The following is a 21,527-nucleotide window of genomic DNA, read 5'->3' on the forward strand; positions in this document are numbered from 1 at the left end:
GTACGCTGTTCTTCTGAACAATGTCTGGAATGACCCATTTTCCTCAGAATTTCAGAGAGAAATGCACTGTAAACAGCATGTACAACATTTGCTGCCTTCCTTCCCTAAATAAGGGCAATAATTGCCATCTGTTTTTCAAAGAATGGATTGACCTCACTAATAGAACTCCACACTGCTATTATTTTGAACATGCCCCTTTCAATTAGTGATTCAATTACACAGAATCAGCAGCATGCATGTCATGACTGTTGGGTCTGTTGGATTTCTATTACTCTACTACACCTGCTAGTAAATTATTTGCCATGTAGAAATATAATTTCTACCAAAAACAGTGATTGATCAGGTTAGTGATGTCTGACTGCTATTATTTTGAACACAACTGTATGTTGAAGTTTCACTTACTGATTTGTTCATATTTGGCATTCAACAGGGCGTCTAGTCTGTTTGGATATTTTCATTGACTTGTGTTTGGTTATTCTCTAGGTATGCAATTATATCACCTTAGTTAGGGGCTCTGTCAGGTGTTTACTTTTTGCTTTATAGTTAGGTTTAGTGAATAGCACAGCACTATTTATCTATTCATTTAAACCAGTCATATTGTTCCTAGTTACTGCCACACAATTAATGTATCCCTTATCAATGCCACACTAGTCATATTTTCCCTGATTACCACAACACCAGTTACAATGTCCCTGATCACCACCACACCAGTGTCGCGTTGCCTCTGCCTGCTGCCTACACTAATTCTGGCCTGTGTATTGGCCATGTTTCTGCCTGCTTCTTGGGCCGATCCTTTGTCTTTTTGCTGACCAAGCCTTTGGCTGTGGCCTGAGCTGACCCATCTGCACTCCAAGCCAGTTAACATGGCATCCCTTGGGCAGTCGTGTACCAGTAGGCTAGGCTTGCTTGATTTACAGGAACTGGGACTGCTATGGGTGATGCTACACTCTATTCCCTGACCTCGTATAGAGGTGACCATTACAGTATTTTACATAATCAGTCCAGAGAGTGAAAAAGTCTCAAACATGTGGTGTTGTCATACTCAGGAGCAGTAGCAAAATGAGTTTTGGGGTACAGTTCCAAGTATGCCCATGCTGTATGTGAGAAATATCCTATTATTTGACAACCTTGTGAAAAAAATAATTTTCTTTTTCTCTTCCAAACTTGTGGCAGCAAAATGAAATCTTCAAAAAACTCACCATGCCTCCTAAAAATACCTTGGGGTATTTATTCTTCAAAATGTGGTCATTTCGTTGGTGTTTCTACTGCCTTGGTGCTCCAGGGCCTCCAAAAATATGAAAGGTAGTCAGGAAATTGGATGAAAAATTGCTGCCCCTAGAACGCTGAAAGGTACTTCCTTGCATTTTGGGGCCCTATATATGGTTAGGGTGTGAAAAGGTCTCACACCTGTGAAATCACCATACTTGGGAGGAGTAGCAGAATGTGCGTTGGGGTCCCCCAAACGCGTCAGTGGTTCTGCTGTCAGTTTCCATTTGAAGGTAGAAAGCAGTCCACATTGTGTGCTTTATACAATACACGCTTTTAGCTCATCTTGGTTTGTGAGTATAACCTTTGCTACATACAGTTTTAAATATAGTGTTTGAACATAATGCGCTTGGCATGTGCACCCTTTCTGTTTTCATGTTTTTTTTATGTGCTTTGGGGTGTCTATGATGTGTGTTAGAAATCTTATTAGTTGACAACTTTGTGTAAAAAAATAAGTTTTCATTTTATTTCCTGCATCTTCCAAAAATGTGTGGCAACAAAATTACATTTTTCAAAAGGCTCACAATGCCTTTCATAAAATACCTTGGAGTGTTTGATTTCCAAAATGGGGTAATTTTGTAGATGTTTCCAATTTCATGGTGTTCCAGGGCCTCCAGAGATGTGAATGGTAGACAGGAAATTAGATGTGTAGTTTATGTGTACTTTAGGCTTAAAGCCCAAAGGTGCTCCTTGGATTTTGGCCCCTCCATGCATCTAGACTCACACATGCAGTGTCCCCATACTTAGGAGGCATATCAGAATGTGTTTCGAGTAGTAATTCTAAGTATGTCTATGCTGTGTGTGAGAAATAACTTATTAAAATGGCAACTTTGTAAAAAAATATATATTTATTTCTTCATTCTCAAGGACTGATGACTTTCCAAAAAGGGGTCATTTTAGGGGTATTTGTACTGACCTGGTATTTGTACATGGCATGCAGAGGCTGGTATAACATTAGCAGCAAGTGGCTGCAAAAGGCAACACTGAGATTTAAAAAAAAAAGTTTAAAAAATGGGAAAACAAGTATTTTTTCTTGTCAAACAAATGAAAACCTCTGCACTAACCCAAATGTATATAAAAAATCATATATATTATGTTGCAGCATCTCACTGTTGTGCGTTCAAACACCAATAGAAATCAGTATGGAAAAAGTGTAACACAATTAAAATGTGTATAATGCAATATAAATGTGGAAAAAAAAATATTTTAAATAAAAATGACAAATGGATATAAACACATAAAACACAATTAGTGATATAACTGATGATATGAATAGATAAAGTGCAATGAATAACCCAATGTAAATGTGCAAAAAAAATTATTTCAATATAGCATATCAGCAACTTTATACTGAGCATGCATGACATATGCATGTTACGAAACACGGTATTTCTGAAGAAAGAAATCTCTCACTGGATATTTTGGGACTTTTTAGGAGTTTTGTATTTTGCATTTGTTTATATTAGTTTAAAGTACACGGTTTTTATAGTATTTATGAAGTTTATAGGGGGAGTACGAATTACTAAGCTCTGTATATACAAGGGAGGTTGGGATTTATTGCACTTTACCTATTTATATCATCAGTTATATCACTAATTGTGTTTTATAGTTTTACATGTGTTTGTTATTTTTATTTAAAAAAAACATTTTTTTGCACATTTACATTGTGCAATTCATTGCAGTTTATCTATTCATATCATCAGTTATATCATGAATTGTGTTTTATGGGTTTACATGTCTGTCATTTTTATTTATTTATTTTTTGCACATTCACATTGGGTTATTCATTGCAGTTTATCTATTCATATCATCAGTTATATCACTAATTGTGTCTTATTCATTTACTTGCGTTTGTCATTTTTCTTTCAAATATATATATTTTGCACATTTATAGTGAAGTATTTTTTCTTGTTCAGTAATTTTCATTGTAATTATGGAAGTAATTAAAATACTGTATATGTCTGTTGGTCTTACATGGATGAAACAGTGTACAAAATAAAGGTACATCTCAAATGTATATATTATTCATAGGAGAAAAGACCACTGAATGGGACAGAGTTTCAAACACAAGAATCTGTGTTGACAATTTAGTTATTTAGAAGTGTAAAATTAGGCTCAGGGTGGCCTTAAAAAATAAAAATACACTTTCTATTATTTCTCTATACTGTCTGTTATCCTGCTTGTGTGTGGGTGCTGCTGATGATCATACAGAAAGCTGTTTAGCTTGTCATTGACAGTTTTCTTGACAGCCCAAGTTATGCTGCCCGTTGGTAACAAAAAAAAGGGGACTTAACAGACAAAGCCGAAAAAAAAAGTTTAGTTGACAGGTCAATTGTGGTTTACCACACCACTACTTCATTAGAAAATGTATCCATAATGTAAAAATAGAAATTCATCCACCTCCTCTAACCCCATTAAAAATGATGTCATAAATTCACCTTACCTCACGGACTTCATTCATGACCCATCATCATTTAAAATGGGAAATAGTCTACACCAGTGGTGGGCAACCTTTTTTTTCAACTGAGCCAAATCTCGCCAAAACCATGATTGAAATTTATTTTGAGAGCCACATTTTTAAAACTGAAAATACATCTCCCATATAGTAATTCATCCCCCATAGTGTAATTCATCCCCCATGGTGTAATTCATCCCCCATAGTAATTCATCCCCCATATAGTAATTCATCCCCCATATAGTAATTCATCCCCCATATAGTAATTCATCCCCCATATAGTAATTCATCCCCCATAGCAATTCATCCCCCGTATAGTATTTCATCCCTCGTATAGTATTTCATCCCCCGTATAGTATTTCATCCCCCATATAGTATTTCATCCCCCATATAGTATTTCATCCCCCATATAGTATTTCATCCCCCATATAGTATTTCATCCCTCATATAGTATTTCATCCCTCATATAGTATTTCATCCCTCATATAGTATTTCATCCCCCCATATAGTATTTCATCCCTCATATAGTATTTCATCCCCCCATATAGTATTTCATCCCTCATATAGTATTTCATCCCCCCATATAGTATTTCATCCCTCATATAGTAATTCATCCCTCATATAGTATTTCATCCCCCCATATAGTATTTCATCCCTCATATAGTAATTCATCCCTCATATAGTATTTCATCCCCCCATATAGTATTTCATCCCCCCATATAGTATTTCATCCCTCATATAGTATTTCATCCCCCCATATAGTATTTCATCCCCCCATATAGTATTTCATCCCCCCATATAGTATTTCATCCCTCATATAGTAATTCATCCCTCATATAGTATTTCATCCCTCATATAGTATTTCATCCCCCATATAGTAATTCATCCCCCCACATAGTATTTCATCCCCTCATATAGTATTTCATCCCTCATATAGTAATTCATCCCTCATATAGTATTTCATCCCTCATATAGTATTTCATCCCCCCATATAGTATTTCATCCCTCATAAAGTAATTCATCCCCCATATAGTATTTCATCCCCCCATATAGTATTTCATCCCTCATATAGTAATTCATCCCTCATATAGTAATTCATCCCTCATATAGTAATTCATCCCCCCATATAGTATTTCATCCCCCCATATAGTATTTCATCCCTCATATAGTAATTCATCCCTCATATAGTAATTCATCCCTCATATAGTATTTCATCCCTCATATAGTATTTCATCCCTCATATAGTATTTCATCCCCCCATATAGTATTTCATCCCTCATAAAGTAATTCATCCCTCATATAGTATTTCATCCCCCACAGTACTATTCCCCCCCCCCCCTTCTAGTAAGCCAAGTCCCCCGTGTCAATTCACTTACCTTTTGCGTTCCTCTCGCTGTCTTCCCGCGCCGTTCGGGTCTTCAGGGCGGACTGTGAGAGGAGCCTAGCTCCCCTCCCCTCACGTTCGGCACGCTGCCCCGCCTACACACATCCTGACAGCCACATCCGTAGGCCGGATTAAAAGGTCCGCGCGGACTTTTGGGGCTGCCAACCGAGAGGAGGCAGGGGAGCGGCCGACCGAGAGGAGGGAGGGGAGCAGGCGCCCGGCACACAGAAGAGCCGCATTAGACTGGGTAAAGAGCCGCATGTGGCTCGCGAGCCGCGGCTTGCCGACCACTGGTCTACACATTTCTTTACAATAATCGGTGAGGCTATAACAATTCTTGTAGATACATAGTAATAAAGTATTAATTTACTATTGTTACAATGTAATAGAACAATTTGGCACTAGAATAATGCTGAATGCTAGCTAGTGATCCTGACACCCAACAAGCTGATAATCCTACTTCACTGTTATAGTATCAATAGGAATAGTGGAGGGCTACCAAACAGCAACAATGTAAGATTATACCAGTGAGGATTAATTGAACTATATGTATACATTAGATACTTATTCATTACATGACCATAGCAAAGGGTTCAGATGAACAGACAGCAGTTGTATTATCAATAGCTGATTGTACCCTGACAATACACCAAAATAAATAAATAATAATGTAGCAAAACCCAAAGCATATCACATTGTTCACTCTAACTTATTCTTCATAAATGTGTGCTTTAGCAAAAAAAAAAAAAAAAAAAAAGCAAGATATAAGTAGAAACTACATCAGGAAAAATTATTCAAGCCCTTTCAACGTCTGTAGTGGGAATGTCAGCTGGCATATTTTTCAGATTTCATTCATCACTTTCTTTTATTTCATTTTTGTCAAACATTTTACAGAACAAAGATATCAACACAAAATGTAGATGTAAATATTAGTCTTTATAGAAGATGTATAAATACCTGTAACATAGACCGAGGCAGAACTTACTGAATAATAAGCTAAAATCTGACATTCTGCTAAAAAATATATCATCACATTTGGCAGTCAACACTGCTCAGAAATCGCTGACTCTGACCCGCAGATTAGAGTATTTTTCTGAATTATGTTTTAATAATACATGCTTAGATTTAGGGCTTGAGTAAAACAGACTAAATGAAAAATTGAAGTACTTGCTCACAGTATTTCTGGTTTCCGCACACAAGGTTAATATTTGAAAAGCTGAACAAAACATATTTTCAACAAACCAAAAAATAAACAGGTATAGTCGCCATATGCTTGTGTTGGTACAATTATTCATAATTGCTATTTCAATGATTTTTATTTAATTTTAACATGAAAAACATGTATACATCAAGGTCACCCACGCTGGGGCTTGCAATGGCACGTACTGTGAAAGTAAGCATATAGATGAACTGAAAACAGCAAAACAAAGGCAGCAAATGTCAGGCGTAAACTGACACCACAGTACAAACGCATTACACTTTGGAACCACAGGAATTAGGCGACTAAGAGGGTCCCCTCTGCAACAATGGGGCATCCTCAGGGTCCATCCAGGCACACGTGAGCTTGCCACCTGCAGCTTAAACAAAGCCAGGTGGAGAGGAGAGTGAACTAGAAGAAAGAGAGATATAGGGCAAGAGACAGCGACTGAAAGAAAGAGTCGCACAGAAACCAGAGTAAGAAAAGAGAAACAAAAACAGGGACTCGGGAGTACCGGGAATGCCCATCAGAGTAGGTCCAAGCTAGCCGGCGGAGAAGTGGGAAAAGCGTATGTCAGCCACGGTTCCCAAATTTTGAGAAACTTATGCTGAGAATCATTGCAAATACTTGACTTCTGTTCAATGAACATCAAAGCAATCATATGATCCCACAGCTCCTGAAAGGGGACTGATGGTCTTTTCCAGGCTTGGCTATCGTTCAAGTGGCCAACAGAAACAGATAGGAGGCCAGCTTCTGCTGGTGGGCGAACAAGCAATGTAGTAAGTCAAACTTGGCCTCCCTGCTTAAATATTAATAATTAAAAATAAAATAATAAGAATCTTAAACACCTACAGTGGATGTGCAAGTGGAGGATAGCAGTATCTTTCAAGGCCCTGATATAATTCTTAAAATGGAATTTAAATAGAACTCTAACTGTATCAATTTCCTAAGAAAATATTCCATGTTTCTCACTGATTTGTGGAGGCAGAGGGCACGGATTGTCATAATTAAAAAAAATGAAAAAAGAAATCCTAAATGACAAAATAAGCACTTTCCTACAGTGTACCACAACCCTTCCCCAGACTGTAAGTTAAGGGGTTCCAGTATCTTAATAGCTAAATCATTCCCTTGGCATATTAAGCTTCTGAAATGGACTTTTAAGACAGATTTCTATTTCAAAAAGACTGCATTTATTCCAACTCCTCTGTCTGTCAGATGTGTATTTTCATAATACTAACAGGCTTTTTTTTTTTTCTCAAGACCTTCCGGGGCAAACTTGGAGGTCTCACACAAGGGACTTTTATTCTTCTGTGGCAATTTTATCTTGGTCCTGGACAGAAACAGTTCTAAAAGTACATCTGATTTATCCTTAGCAACCCGCAACAGGATGAAGAAACCCTTTATAACCACCAATTTCTTGATATCTGGAGAATCTTTCGACCTCAGATGAAGGACTTCATCTATTATTCACAGCCCATGAGTCCTACTTCAGCATTGACTTTTTCTTTGATAAATACAAGTCCTTACCTATGCTCTTCAACACTGAAATAGGCCACACTGCCTTGTCAAATCATGCTCCTATTTCCCTGGTTTTATATCTACAACCAATACCACCCATGCTCAATAAATCTTTGACTCAATGACTTTATGAGAAATGTGCACAATGGAAATCATTTTGTTTCATCATATTTGTTATGCTAGAATTATTTGTTTTCGGAATTAATTTCATATATTCAGGTTTGTTTCATATATTTGGATTTGCTTCGTATATTCGTTGTTCTGAATTGATTCGTAATTGGCTATATTCCAAAAGCCAAAAGCCTCCTGCTTCTTTATCAATGCATCCCTGTATTTTGGGGTGCATACAGTGCCTTGAAGAAGTATTCACACCCCTTGAAATTTTACACATTTTGTCATATTACAGCCTAAAACGTAAATGTGTTTTATTGGGATTTTATCTGATAGACCAACACAAAGTGGCACACAATTGTAAAGTGGAAGGAAAATGATAAATGATTTTCAAAATTTTTTACAATTAAATATCTGAAAAGTGTGGCGTGCATTTGAATTCAGCCTCCCTGAGTCAACACTTTGTAGAACCACCTTTCGCTGCAATTACAGCTGCAAGACTTTTTGTGTATGTCTCTACCAGCTTTGCACACCTAGAGAGTGACATTTTTGCCCATTCTTCTTTGCAAAGTAGCTCAAGCTCTGTCAGATTGAATGGAGAGCATCTGTGAACAGCAATTTTCAAGCCTTGCCACAGATTCTCAATTTGATTTAGGTCTGGACTTTGACTGGGCCATTCTAACACATGAATATGCTTTGATCGAAACCATTCCATTGTAGCTCTGGCTGTATGTTCAGGGTCATTGTCCTGCTGGAAGATTAATCTCCACTTCAGTCTCAAGTCTTTTGGAGACTCTTAACAGGTTTTTTCTAAGGTTGCCCTGTATTTGGCTCATCCATCTTTCCATCAACTCTTGTCAGCTTCCATGTCCCTGCTGAAGAAATGCATCCCCACAACATAATTCAGGGTGATGTGCAATGTTAGTTTTCCACCACACATAGCATTTTGCTTTTAGGCCAAAAATTTCAATGATCAGTGCCCTGATGATCAGTGTAGATGTCCCCTCTGAGGAATGCCGATTACTGACTTTGCACACGAGCTGTCAGCGTGACAGCTCGTGAGGAGAGGAATGCCGATAACCAGCATTTCCTTATTTACATGCCATCAGCTGTGATTGGACAAAGCTGATCACATGACAGAGCCAACGTCATTGGCTCTTTCCACTGATCGGTGATCTGCTGTGTCCCAGGGACACAGCGCACCACCGATCACCTTGATACGTGCCTCCAGGGGCGCGCATGTGCATTTAGAGTGGGAGGATGTCAAATGACGTCCTCCCAGAACAAGAGATCCACAGCCCGTCCGTCATTTCCTTATATGGTGGGCGGGAGGCGGGTAAACTTCTCCACAACTTTATCCTAGATCTGTCTGATGTGTTTCTTGGCCTTCATGGTGCTGGTTCTTCACTAATGTTCTCTAACAAACTCTGAGGGCTTCATGGAACAGCTGTATTCATACTGAGATTAAATTACACACAGGTGGACTCTATTTATTAATTAGGTGGCTTCTGAAGGCAATTGGTTCCACTAGATTACTTAGGGGTATCAGAGTAAATGGGACTGAATACAAATGCATGCCACACTGTTCAGATATTTATTTGTAAAAAAATTTGAAAACTGTTTATCATTTTCCTTCCACTTTACAATTATCTGCCACTTTGTGTTGGTTTATCACATAAAATCCCAATAAAATACATTTACATTTTGGTTGTAACATGACAAAATGTGGAAAATTTCAAGGGGTATGAATACGTTTTCAAAGCACTGTAGCAGTGACAACAGGAGGCTTTTGGCTCTTTGACTCCAGACTTACAGCAGCTCCAGCCATCTCTGCTAGTAGTGTCATTTCCACTTCAGCGCAGAACAGTTGCCGTATGGAGTCCTTCAAGTCATCCACAGATGCCTTGAAGGACTCGATACGAGCCAAAAGCGAGTGGGAAATTCTCCAGTTTGTTGCTTGTTTCGGATCCTTCTCTCTCATCATGCAATGAGCCCAGACCTTAAGGATTTGACATACACCAAGCTGCAATTGCCAGCTGTAAAGTTGCCACCACCAGAATAAATAAGGCTGTAAACAAGGCCTCCAGATGTTTTCTGAGGCATTTTTTAATTCTATGAACTCACTTTCCATGGAGTATTGCTAAGCAAACCTTTTTGGTGGAAGGATCACCTTGTCAGGGTGAGCACATTCCATGTTCAAAACATCCTTTAAATGAGGATGCACAGGAAAGGATTGAGGATGCTGTGGCGGATGCCATGATCCAAATTCTGTAACCTTTGGAGTAGAGGAATCAAGGTGACTTTAAATTATTCTGGACAACCTCCATGAGAAAACTCACAAAGAATGTTTGGGTCACCAGAGGAGGGTACCAGCAGGGACTACCTCAGGACACTCACCAGCCCATACTGTAGGATCGCCTAGGAGGTCCAATCTTCAGGCACTCGACTCCCTAGCTGGGGATCACTGCCCTGGACCTATATAGGACCCTACTGGTCAGAAAGGCAATATATATTTGTGCAGGGTCCCATATTGCAGGGTCCAGTGCCCAAGGCAATGTTACAAGCCATCCCATGTGTCCAGAGCAGAATCTGGGTACCATTCCTTTAAGCATAGAAACACTGTAGGGAAATGGATCCAGGAACAGCTTATCCCATGTAAAACCATTGAGAAGCTAGCAATGTTTTCATGCAGACACTGCACAGACACGATCGAAGACACTAGCAAAAAAAACCTCCCAAAAACAAGCGGAAGCTTTGCCTGACAGGAAAGATGGAAGAGCTATACCTGGGAGAGGATTTGCTGTTTTTTGTTGCCTGTGTCCAATCACCTGAAGGTGGCAGCATAACTCTGTTGTAATGGAAATGAAGCTACCCCTTGTGTCCTGGAATTTACAATTAAGAAACACTCTCTGTACATGTGTGTGTATGTGTTTAAAAGGTATTCTCATCTAGCTTTATCTGCAATGCAGTTGTCTGGTTGAAGGCTAATTTTGACATGTACAGAAACCATCTTGTAAGATCATGTGTTATACTGCAACAGAGACTGTTTTGCAGTACCACTTTAAAGTCTTGTCAGGAAGGGTATATCTAGATATACCAATTAAGGCTATTTAGAACAGAAATACACAATAGATGGAAGTAATTCCTTTTCCAAGACTTTACAGTAGAACACAGATTAAACTGCTGACATATGAACACAAGTTGGAGAACAACCTAGTAACTACAGAAATTTAAAACCACAAAGCAACCTGAATATAAAGGGGCTGCTCAATATATCACAATAGTGTATTCACATTCACTGACATTTATATTGTACTATGTAGAGAAGGGAAGGCTAATGTATGGATATAGTTTATAGAACACAGAAAAAAACTATTGATGGAAAATCTTTCTAAGGTTTATCCTGTCTGAAAAAGAACATGTTTACTAGACTAAAGAGGAAGGTATAAGGAAATGTATCTATATAAGAAGAAAAGGCACAAAAAGGAACAGATATAATAGTAAGTGAAGAGCATTATCAATAAAATAATATTCATCTATGGATACAGGGTAGAATTAAAATGCCCACACATAGTACAGTCTGGTCCCCTGAGCCACCAAATTGCTCCATATTCTAACTAAGAACAGTTAAGAGCATTCAAATATTTTTTTTTCAGGTTGAATTAAAAAAAAAAAGAGTTAAACAAGGTAGAGATTTTCTTGTTCTCAGTGAGGTTTAGAATGTTTATGGAACTATCAAAGGTGGCAAGCAGTATTGGCAAGAGAGGAGTGTGGAAGGCATGAAAGAAGGCAATATGTGTAGGAGAGTAATACACGGCAGGGACGGACTGACAACTCATGGGGCCCTCGGGCAATAGGGGATCAGGGGGCCCCTGTGACCTTGCCCATACTCAAAGCACACCCAAAAAAAGCCTGAAACATGCACACATCACCCCCATACTTAAAAAGCCCTCCCTGGACCCCAATGACCCGAACAAGCTCAGACCCATCTCCATGCTCCCATTTACATCTAAACTCCTCGAGCGCCTCGTCTACACCCGCCTATGCTCTCACCTCAACGACAACCACCTCCTCGATCCCCTACAGTCTGGCTTCCGTCCCGTACACTCCACCGAAACCGCCTTACTCAAACTCTCCAATGACCTTCTAACCGCCAAAGCTAATGGCCACTACTCAGTGCTCCTACTCCTTGACCTCTCTGCGGCCTTCGGCAGTCGACCACCCCCTCCTCCTCAAAAAACTACACTCCCTCGGCCTCAGAGATTCTGCTGTCTCCTGGCTCTCATCCTACCTGTCACAACGCTCCTTCAGCGTTACCTATAATGCTACCACCTCCCCCTCACTCCCCCTCTCTGTTGGGGTCCCTCAAGGCTCTGTCCTTGGGCCCCTTCTCTTCTCCATCTCCCTTGGCCAACTCATACACTCTCACGGCTTCAACTACCACCTCTATGCCGACAACACACAAATCTATCTCTCAACCCCCCACCTCACCCCCTCGGTCTCTGCCCGAATCACACACCTACTGAGCGACATATCAGACTGGATGTCGCTCCACTTCCTTAAACTGAACCTCTCCAAAACCAAGTTTCTTGTCTTCCCCCCAGCCCGGACACCACCCCCCATTGACTTCTCCATCACATCCAATAACGCCACCATCAAACCCCCCCTACAGGCCAGAGTACTTGGTGTCATTCTGGACTCCAACCTATCCTTCCAGCCCCAAGTCCAATCTTTAACAAACTCGTGCAGACTCCACCTAACCCCAGAAAACACTAAACAGGTCATCCACTCCCTCATCATATCACGACTCGACTACTGCAATTCCCACCTCACTGGCCTGCCTCGCCGCTGGCTATCCCCGCTTCAGTCGATCCTGAATACGGCTGCCAGACTCATTCACCTTTCCAACCGCTCCGTTTCCACCACCCCCCTCTGCCAATCCCTCCACTGGCTTCCGATTGTGCAACGGATCAAATTCAAAATCCTAATACTGACGTACAAAGCTGTCCACCATACTGCCCCGAACTACATCACTGACCTAATATCCAAGTACCGCCCAGCACGCACACTCCGCTCCTCAAAAGACCTCCTTCTCTCTAGTTCCTGGTCTCCTCCTCCCATGCCCGCCTCCAGGACTTCTCCAGGGTGTCACCCATCCTCTGGAACTCCCTGCCCCAACCCATCAGATTATCACCTACTCTCCTCTCCTTTAGGCGCACCCTGAAAACCCATCTCTTCAGGGAAGCCTACCCCACCCCCTGCTAACTTGCCGACCTCCTCCACTCTTCCTACCACTCCATCCCCCACAGCTATCTCCTCCTGTACCACTATCCCCTCCCTCCTAGATTGTAAGCTCCAAAGAGCAGGGCCCTCAATCCCCTCATGTTTTGCATTGTATTGGTATTGTTCTGTCACATGTTCTGTCCCCCTTTGTAATGTACAGCGCTGAGCGAACTATTGGCGCTTTATAAATACTGTATAATAAATACTGTATAATAATATAAAAGGTACCAGGGGCATTTCATGGGGCCCCCTACTGGCCCCGGGCCCTCGGGCAGTGCCCGAGTGGCCAAATGGTCAGTCCACCCCTGGTACACGGGGTATGACAAAGGGCAGTGTGTGCAGAAGAGGGTGTGGAGGGTAGGACAAGGGGCAGCATGAGTGGGTGGAGTGCAGAAAGTATGACAGCAGACAGTATATACAGACGGGAAATACAGGGGATACAATAGCTGGAAGTATATACAGAATGCATGATGGGAGGCAACATGTGAAGGAGAGGAATGTGGGGTATCACATATGTTCAGAGGAATGGGCACTGAAGGGTTATTGCTTATATGCTGGGGAGGGGTCAGTGAGAGGTTAAGGTACACATATTAATATTCATCACCAAGCAGATGATGCTAATGCTCCTAAAGCAAATCACATACTGTACACTGCAGACAAGTCACTGGGAGGCTAACAAGTATACGCTGGGGGACTGAGGAGTTAATACTTCTTCTGTGAGGTTATTTCTTCATGCACCTCACTTCTATCAATTGGGGAATCTTTTAATTTTTTTTGTTCAGCCTATTGGCTGAACAAATAAAATGAAAAAACAACCATCTATTGCCAGATTTACTGTTGGTATGAATACTAAGGATTGATGTGAGCATGTGATGTGAGTAGAATACAGGGGAGAAATCAATGTGTATCCTAACACTCAAAGACATGCATGTGATCCTGGACTAGACAATGGGAAGTAATGATAAACCTTATTTCTGCTGAGGGTGCAATGACTATGGGGAGGAAATGGACATCATTCAATTTACAGTTTCTAAGGTGGGAAAGTGTGACTGCTGACTGGGATACAGGGGAAAGACTAATGTGTGAATCCTGGAGGAGGGGTACAGGTGAAATACTAATATATGTGTTCTGAGGAGGGATGCAGGGAAAATACTAAATGTGTGTGCTGGTGGAAGGACTCAGCGGAATGAGCAATATGTGTGTGCTGGAGGAACAATATACAGTGAAGGAAATGAGTACACATACAGTACATGAGTCTTTCCCTTGTATGCATCCTCAAGCACCCTGTTTGTTCTTTCCCTTATAGTGAAGGAAATAAGTATTTGATCCCCTGCTGATTTTGAATGTTTGCCCACTCACAAAGAAATGATCAGTCTAAAAATTGAATGGTAGGTGTATTGTAACACAGAGACAGAATAGCAACAAAAAATTCAAAAGAAATGCATGTCTAACAAATGATGCACTGATTTGCATGTTCATGAGGGAAATAAGTATTTGATCCCCTTCACAAAACATGACTTAGTACTTGGTGGTAAATCCCTTGCTGGCAATCACAGAGGTTAGACGTTTCCTGTAGTTGGACACCAGGTTTGCACACGTCTCAGGAGGGATGTCAGAGATCCCGGCCGCACAGCAGGGCGCGCATGCGCAGATCGCCAATTCGTCCAAGCCGGCGAGCACAGAGTTCTAGGCGATCGCTGCGGCGGCCGCACATGCGCACTAGCGATCACGGCCGCACCAATGAGAGGCGCCCTATTTAAACCTGCCCTGTGCATCTCCAAATTGCCGCAAGGTCTTCTTCCTGTTCCTGTGTTCCTGTTAGTACGTTTTCTTGTTGCCAAACTCTGCTCGTCCCTGACCATTCCTCTGCCTGTAGTTACTGTTATTTTGTTATTTTGGACCCTCTGTTACTGAACCCGGTGTGTGACCTGACTACTCTTTGCCTGCTGCTTGCTACCGCACCTGTCCCCACTGTTACCGACCCGGCTAGTCTGACCTCGCTCACTCCTAGCAGTCATCCATCCATCCCGCTCGGATTGGGACCTGTCAGCCCCTTCACAGCAGGCTCATCCCGGGCACATACCCTCTGCGGGACCCCTCTACCACCGCCGGGGGTGCCCAGGGGCGCGACCTGGTTCCAGTCTTGCACCAAGTCTATCCCCACCATCAGGGGCTCTGGTGAAAAGGCAGACTGGGACTTAGACTCCGCGTCCTGGGAAATCCCGTGCTGTGGACCACTAGAGATTTCGTTGGGCGGAGCCTGACAAGGGATTTTGGCGCACTCCTCTTGGTAGATCCTCTCCAAGTCACAGATTTTCAATCAAATTAAGGTCTGGAGACTGGCTAGGCCACTCTAGGACCTTAATGTGCTTCTTCTTGAGCCACTCCTTTGTTGCCTTGGCCGTGTGTTTTGGGTCATTGTCATGCTAGAACACCCATCCACGACCCATTTTCAATGCCCTGGCTGAGGGAAGAAGGTTCTCACCCAAGGTTTGACGGCACATTGCTCCGTCCATCATCCCTTTGATGCGGTGCAGTTGTCCTATCCCCTTAGCAGAAAAACACCCCCAAAGCAGAATGTTTCCACCACCATATTTGACAGTTGGGATGGTGTTCTTGGGGGCATAGGCAGCATTCCTCCTCCTCCAAACACGGAGAGTTGAGTTGATGCCAGAGAGGTTGATTTGGTCTCATCTGACCACAACACTTTCAACCAATCCTCCTCTGCATCATTCAGATGTTCAATGGCAAACTTCAAACGGGCCTGGACATGTGCTTTCTTGAGCAGAGGGACCTTGCGGGCACTGCAGGATTTCAATCCTTGTCGGAGTAGTGTGTTACTATTTGTTTTCTTGGTGACTGTGGTCCCAGCTGCCTGGAGATCATTGACAAGATCCTCACGTGTAGTTCTGGGATGATTCCTCACTGTTCTCATGATCACTGACACTCCATGAGGTGAGATCTTGCATGGTGCACCAGACCTAGGGAGACTGACAGTTGTTTTGTGTTTCTTCCATTTGTGAATGATTGCACCAACTGTTGTCACCTTCTCACCAAGCTGCTTGGCGATAGTTTGGTAGGCCAGTCCAGCCTTGTGTAGGTCTACAATCTTGTCCCTGACATCCTTGTACAGCTCTGGTCTTTGAAATGGTGGAGAGTTTGGAATTTGATTGTTTGATTGCTCCTGTGGACAGGTGTCTTTTATACAGGTAACAAAATGAGATTAGCAGCACTCCCTTTAAGAGACTGCTTCTAATCTTAGCTTGTTACCTGTATGAAAGACACCTGGTAGTCAGAAATCCTGCTCAATGATAGGGGATCAAATACTTTTTTCCCTCATGAACATGCAAATCAGTGCATAATTTGTTAAACATGCATTTCTTTTTAATTTTTTTGTTGCTATTCTGTCTCTCAGTGTTACAATACACCTAGAATTCGATTTTTAGACTGATCATTTCTTTGTGAGTGGGCAAACATTCAAAATCAGCAGGGTATCAAATACTTATTTCCTTCACTGTAAGGTAAAGAACAAAAAGGGTGCTTGAGGATGCATACAAGGGAAAGACGCATGTACTGTATGTGTGTGGAGAAGGGATAGAGGTGAAAGATGAATGTGTGTGCTGGAGGAAGGATACTGGGTAAAACGATGTCTGTGTGTATGGAGAAGGGGTGCAAGGGAATTATAGGATTTTTGTTTATCCATTTTAGTTTAATATCTTCTCTCCAACCAAATCCAGTCAACTGAATAATTATAAAAAAAAATGTAACAATGCTGATCAGTCTTCCTCGATTTACTATTTGGGAATTTGATCCAGTTACAAAAAAAAAGAAGCAAGCTGGCTGATTGGAAAAAAAAAAATCCCAGATCCAATCAAACATCAGACCCAGATAATACAGATACACTAAAGTGTACTGTAGAAATAAACCTTGGCCGATGGTGAATGACCCCTATTTATCTTGCTCTCTGGAATACAGGAGTCAAGCTGTGCAATCTTTAAGCCAGTCTATAGGAGAAAAAGATAATTTTTCCTTGAAAATCCACAAAGCTTAATAAAAACACCAGCATTCAAGCAAATAACTGATTTTTCAACTCTTATAAACCCAGTCCATAATAGGATTCCTGTGCTTGTGCATACCAATGGGCTGATTTGCTAAAAAAACTGTTTTTCACCCTCTATTCTCCTGTAATACCCAATCAGACTCAAGGGAATTAAACATTTTAAACATAAAAGCAACTGCATCATTTACATAGCCTAATTCCATGTGTTTTGCTAGTAATCTGTATCCTAATTAAAATTTTTCTGAAAATGTATGTATAGCAAAAATATTTTGTTGTTTTGTTTTTTTGAGTTAAATCCACTTTTATTTGTTAATTGCTGTTTGTGTCCTCGCTGGATATATTTCCCTCTCTATTTGGCTTGGAGACCATTGTCACTGAGAAAGAAATGGACAGCAAATCCAAAAATTAAGAGTTGCCCCCAGAAGAGGAAGAGGGGAAATCCTCTAATCAGAACACCTTTCTTATAGACAACTGTCTAAGTTAGGAACTCCCTTCACGTTATAAAGATTTTAATAGGAAATCTCTCCAATGCCACAACAAGAGCAAAAAAAAAAAAAAGTGGATTTTTACCCTATTTACCCTATATCTACTTACCTACTTTATCCAAAAGTTAAACAAGATAAAAACAACTTCCTATAGGTGTTGGGAAGCCTGCCTGTCTTAATGCTCACCAGCAATTCTGATGTCTAAACCCCTTTGTCTAAACCCTGTCCTTTGCCACCTTCAGGCACTTACAGAGCTCTCTTTTTATAAAAGTGGTGCTTCTAAAAAAGTTATCAGAGCCTCAGTCTAGTCCTGACTGAATGACAGAGTAGTCATCTTCCTACCTGAGGCATTACATCACCAGAGGTGTTATAGAACTAAAGAAGCCAATTTAAGGCAGGTAATGGAGTGTAAGGATTGCTTTACAGCAGGATTAAGGACACATTTCTAGGAGCCACTGCTTTGAAGAGGGTCACATTACTAGATGTATTACTGGACTTAAGTGGCAATGTTACCAATGAGTTCATGGAATCATTATGCCAGAAAGCCTAAAATACTAGACTTTCCACAATAATAAATGAGTTACTGGAGGGTCAACATTATCACATGATGGAACCAGAGCCCATACTATTAGACAAGTCACACATGTAGCCATCCTGCCCTAAGCAGGAGTGTCTATGTAGTTGGTAGGCTGTAGTCAGCCTGATTGATAATTCAACTTTTTTTGGTCTTTCCAAAACTCTGTTCATTGTTTCTGCCTGCTGCTGTGGAGTGTCCCTGACAATAATGTGTGAGGCTACCACTAATCAGAGCTATGAATGCCTCCCTGGCCAACTGCTAGGAAGTTTATTGCCAGTGATGAAAGCTATGGGAGTATATAAATATTCAGAAGTGACTTTGGGAATTCAGTCTTCCTCCAGGACACTTTTTAAAACATTATTTGGTTATTGTACACATATATAAAGCATGCATAACTGTTCAGAAAACTTACCATATCTGTATCAGAAACTGGTCCAAAACTGGTCACATAGATATCTGTGTGTACTTCTGTTACTCGGTCTAGGATAAACATTGTTACAAAAAGAGAAACTTAATCTTTTGAAGGTCAAAGTTTAAGCTATAGTTTCAAGTCAGTACACAAGACACCGAATGTTCAATTCATTCAATAGCAGATAGCATGTTCTTCTAAAGATTTAGTCATAACACTTGTCCTTTTTATTATAGTACATTTAATTGTACAGTGGGGCAAAAAAGTATTTAGTCAGGCACCAATTGTGCAAGTTCTCCCACTTGAAAAGATGAGAGAGGCCTGTAACTGGCATCATAGGTAGACCTCAACTATGAGAGACAAAATGAGAAAAAAAATCCAGACAATCACATTGGCTGATTTGGAAAGAATTTATTTGCAAATTATGGTGGAAAATAAGTATTTGGTCACCTACAAACAAGCAAGATTTCTGGCTCTCACAGACCTGTACTTTCTTCTTTAAGAGGCTCCTCTGTCCTGCACTCATTACCTGTATCAATGGCACCTGTTTGAACTTGTTATCAGTATAAAAGACACCTGTCCACAACCTCAAACAGCCACACTCCAAACTCCACTATGGTGAAGATCAAAGAGCTGTCGAAGGACACCAGAAACAAAATTGTAGACCTGCACCAGGCTGGGAAGACTGAATCTGCAATAGGCAAGCAGCTTGGTGTGAACAAATCAACTGTGGGAGCAATAATTGGAAAATGGAAGACACACAAGACCACTGATAATCTCCCTCGATCTGGGGCTCCACGCAAGATCTCACCCCGTGGGGTCAAAATGATCACAAGAACGGTGAGCAAAATTCCCAGGACCACACGGGGGGACCTAGTGAATGACCTGCAGAGAGCTGGGACCAACATAACAAAGGCTACCATCAGTAACACACTACGCCGCCAGGGACTCAGATCCTGCAGTCCCAGATGTGTCCCCCTGCTTAAGCCAGTACATGTCCGGGCCCGTCTGAAGTTTGCTAGAGAACATTTGGATGATCCCGAAGAGGATTGGGAGAATGTCATATGGTCAGATGAAACCAAAATAGAACTGTTTGGTAGAAACACAACTCGTCATGTTTGGAGGAGAGAGAATGCTGAGTTGCATCCAAAGAACACCATACTTACTGTGAAGCATGGGGGTGGCAATATCATGCTTTGGGGCTGTTTCTCCGCAAAGGGACCAGGACGACTGATCCATGTACAGGACAGAATGAATGGGGCCATGTGTCGTGAGATTTTGAGTGCAAACCTCCTTGCATCAGCAAGGGCATTGAAGATGAAATGTGGCTGGGTCTTCCAACATGACAATGATCCCAAACATACTGCCCGGGCAATGAAGGAGTGGCTTCGTAAGAAGCATTTCAAGGTCCTGGAGTGGCCTAGCAAGTCTCCAGATCTCAACCCCATAGAAAACCTTTGGAGGGAGTTGAAAGTCCGTGTTGCCTAGCGACAGCCCCAAAAAATCACTGCTCTAGAGGAGATCTGCATGGAGGAATTAGCCAACATACCAGCAACAGTGTGTGCCAACCTTGTGAAGACTTACAGGAAACGTTTGATCTCTGTCATTGCCAACAAATTTATATAACAAAGTATTGAGATGAACTTTTGATATTGACCAAATACTTATTTTCCACCATAATTTGCAAATAAATTCTTTCCAAATCAGCCAATGTGATTGTCTGGATTTTTTTTCTCATTTTGTCTCTCATAGTTGAGGTCTACCTATGATGCCATTACAGGCCTCTCCCATCTTTTTAAGTAGGAGAACTTGAACAATTGGTGGCTGACTAAATACTTTTTTTGCCCCACTCTACGTATGACGATTTAAAACAGTTTATTGATATTAATTGTTTATTTTTACTGTGTATCCCAAAGTCGGTTTTTTTTTCAAATGTATTTTGAACATGTGACCAGCAGCAGAGGACTAAAAGCTCCTCCTGCTTATGTTTCCCTGCAGACAGGGACAGAGCTTAGTCCTGTGACAGCTGTATATTGGTTATGAAAAAAAAATATTTTTTTAAATTAAACTAATTACAGTGCCATCAAACTCATTAAGAAAGAGAAGGGACAATGCAAAATAAACAGTATAGAAATGCAAGGCAATATATACAGTTGTGTTCAAAATAATAGCAGTGTGATGAAAAAAGTGAATAAAGCTCAAAATCCTTCTAATAGCTTTTATTTCCATACACACAAATGCATTGGGAACACTACACATTCTATTCCAAATCAAAACATGAAGAAAAATATATCAAATTTGTGTTGTTCCCCTAAAAAATTGAAGAAAAGTGAATATTAGACTGTTCAAAAAATAGCAGTGTTTGTATTCTTCTTTACAAACTCAAACATTCACTATATAAACTGAAAAATGTTTGAAGATTTTGCTTTCCTTTGAATCAATTAATATTTAGTTGTATAAGCACTGTTTCTGAGAACTGCTGTACATCTGTGTTGCATGGAGTCAACCAACTTCTGGCACCTGTGAATAGGTATTCCAGCCCAGGATGATTGGACTACATTCCACAGTTCTTCTCTATTTCTTGGTTTTGCCTCAGAAACTGCATTTTTGATGTAACCCCACAAGTTTTCTATTGGATTAAGATCCGGGGATTGGGCTGACCACTCCATAACATCAATCTTGTTGGTCTGGAACCAAGATGTTGCACGTTTACTGGTGTGTTTGGGGTCGTTGTCTTGTTGGAACACCCATTTCAAGGGCATTTCCTCTTCAGCACAAGGC

The 21,527-nt window shown here is 41.0% G+C and overlaps 1 protein-coding gene across 1 annotated transcript in view; it reads right to left on the reverse strand.

Moving 5' to 3' along the window:
- GABRA2 (gamma-aminobutyric acid type A receptor subunit alpha2) overlaps nucleotides 1-21,527 on the reverse strand; it is a 242,586-nt gene that overhangs the window by 139,379 nt on the left and 81,680 nt on the right. Inside the window, exon 4 of the mRNA XM_089657297.1 lies at nucleotides 18,750-18,817. Coding sequence (XP_089513423.1) covers nucleotides 18,750-18,817 — 68 coding nt within the window. The remainder of the gene's footprint in view (nucleotides 1-18,749; nucleotides 18,818-21,527) is intronic.

This window comes from Staurois parvus, unplaced genomic scaffold (assembly GCF_062004578.1).
Source record: "Staurois parvus isolate SC_StPar_1 unplaced genomic scaffold, SC_StPar_1.0 ptg000980l, whole genome shotgun sequence".
Taxonomy (NCBI): domain Eukaryota; kingdom Metazoa; phylum Chordata; class Amphibia; order Anura; family Ranidae; genus Staurois; species Staurois parvus.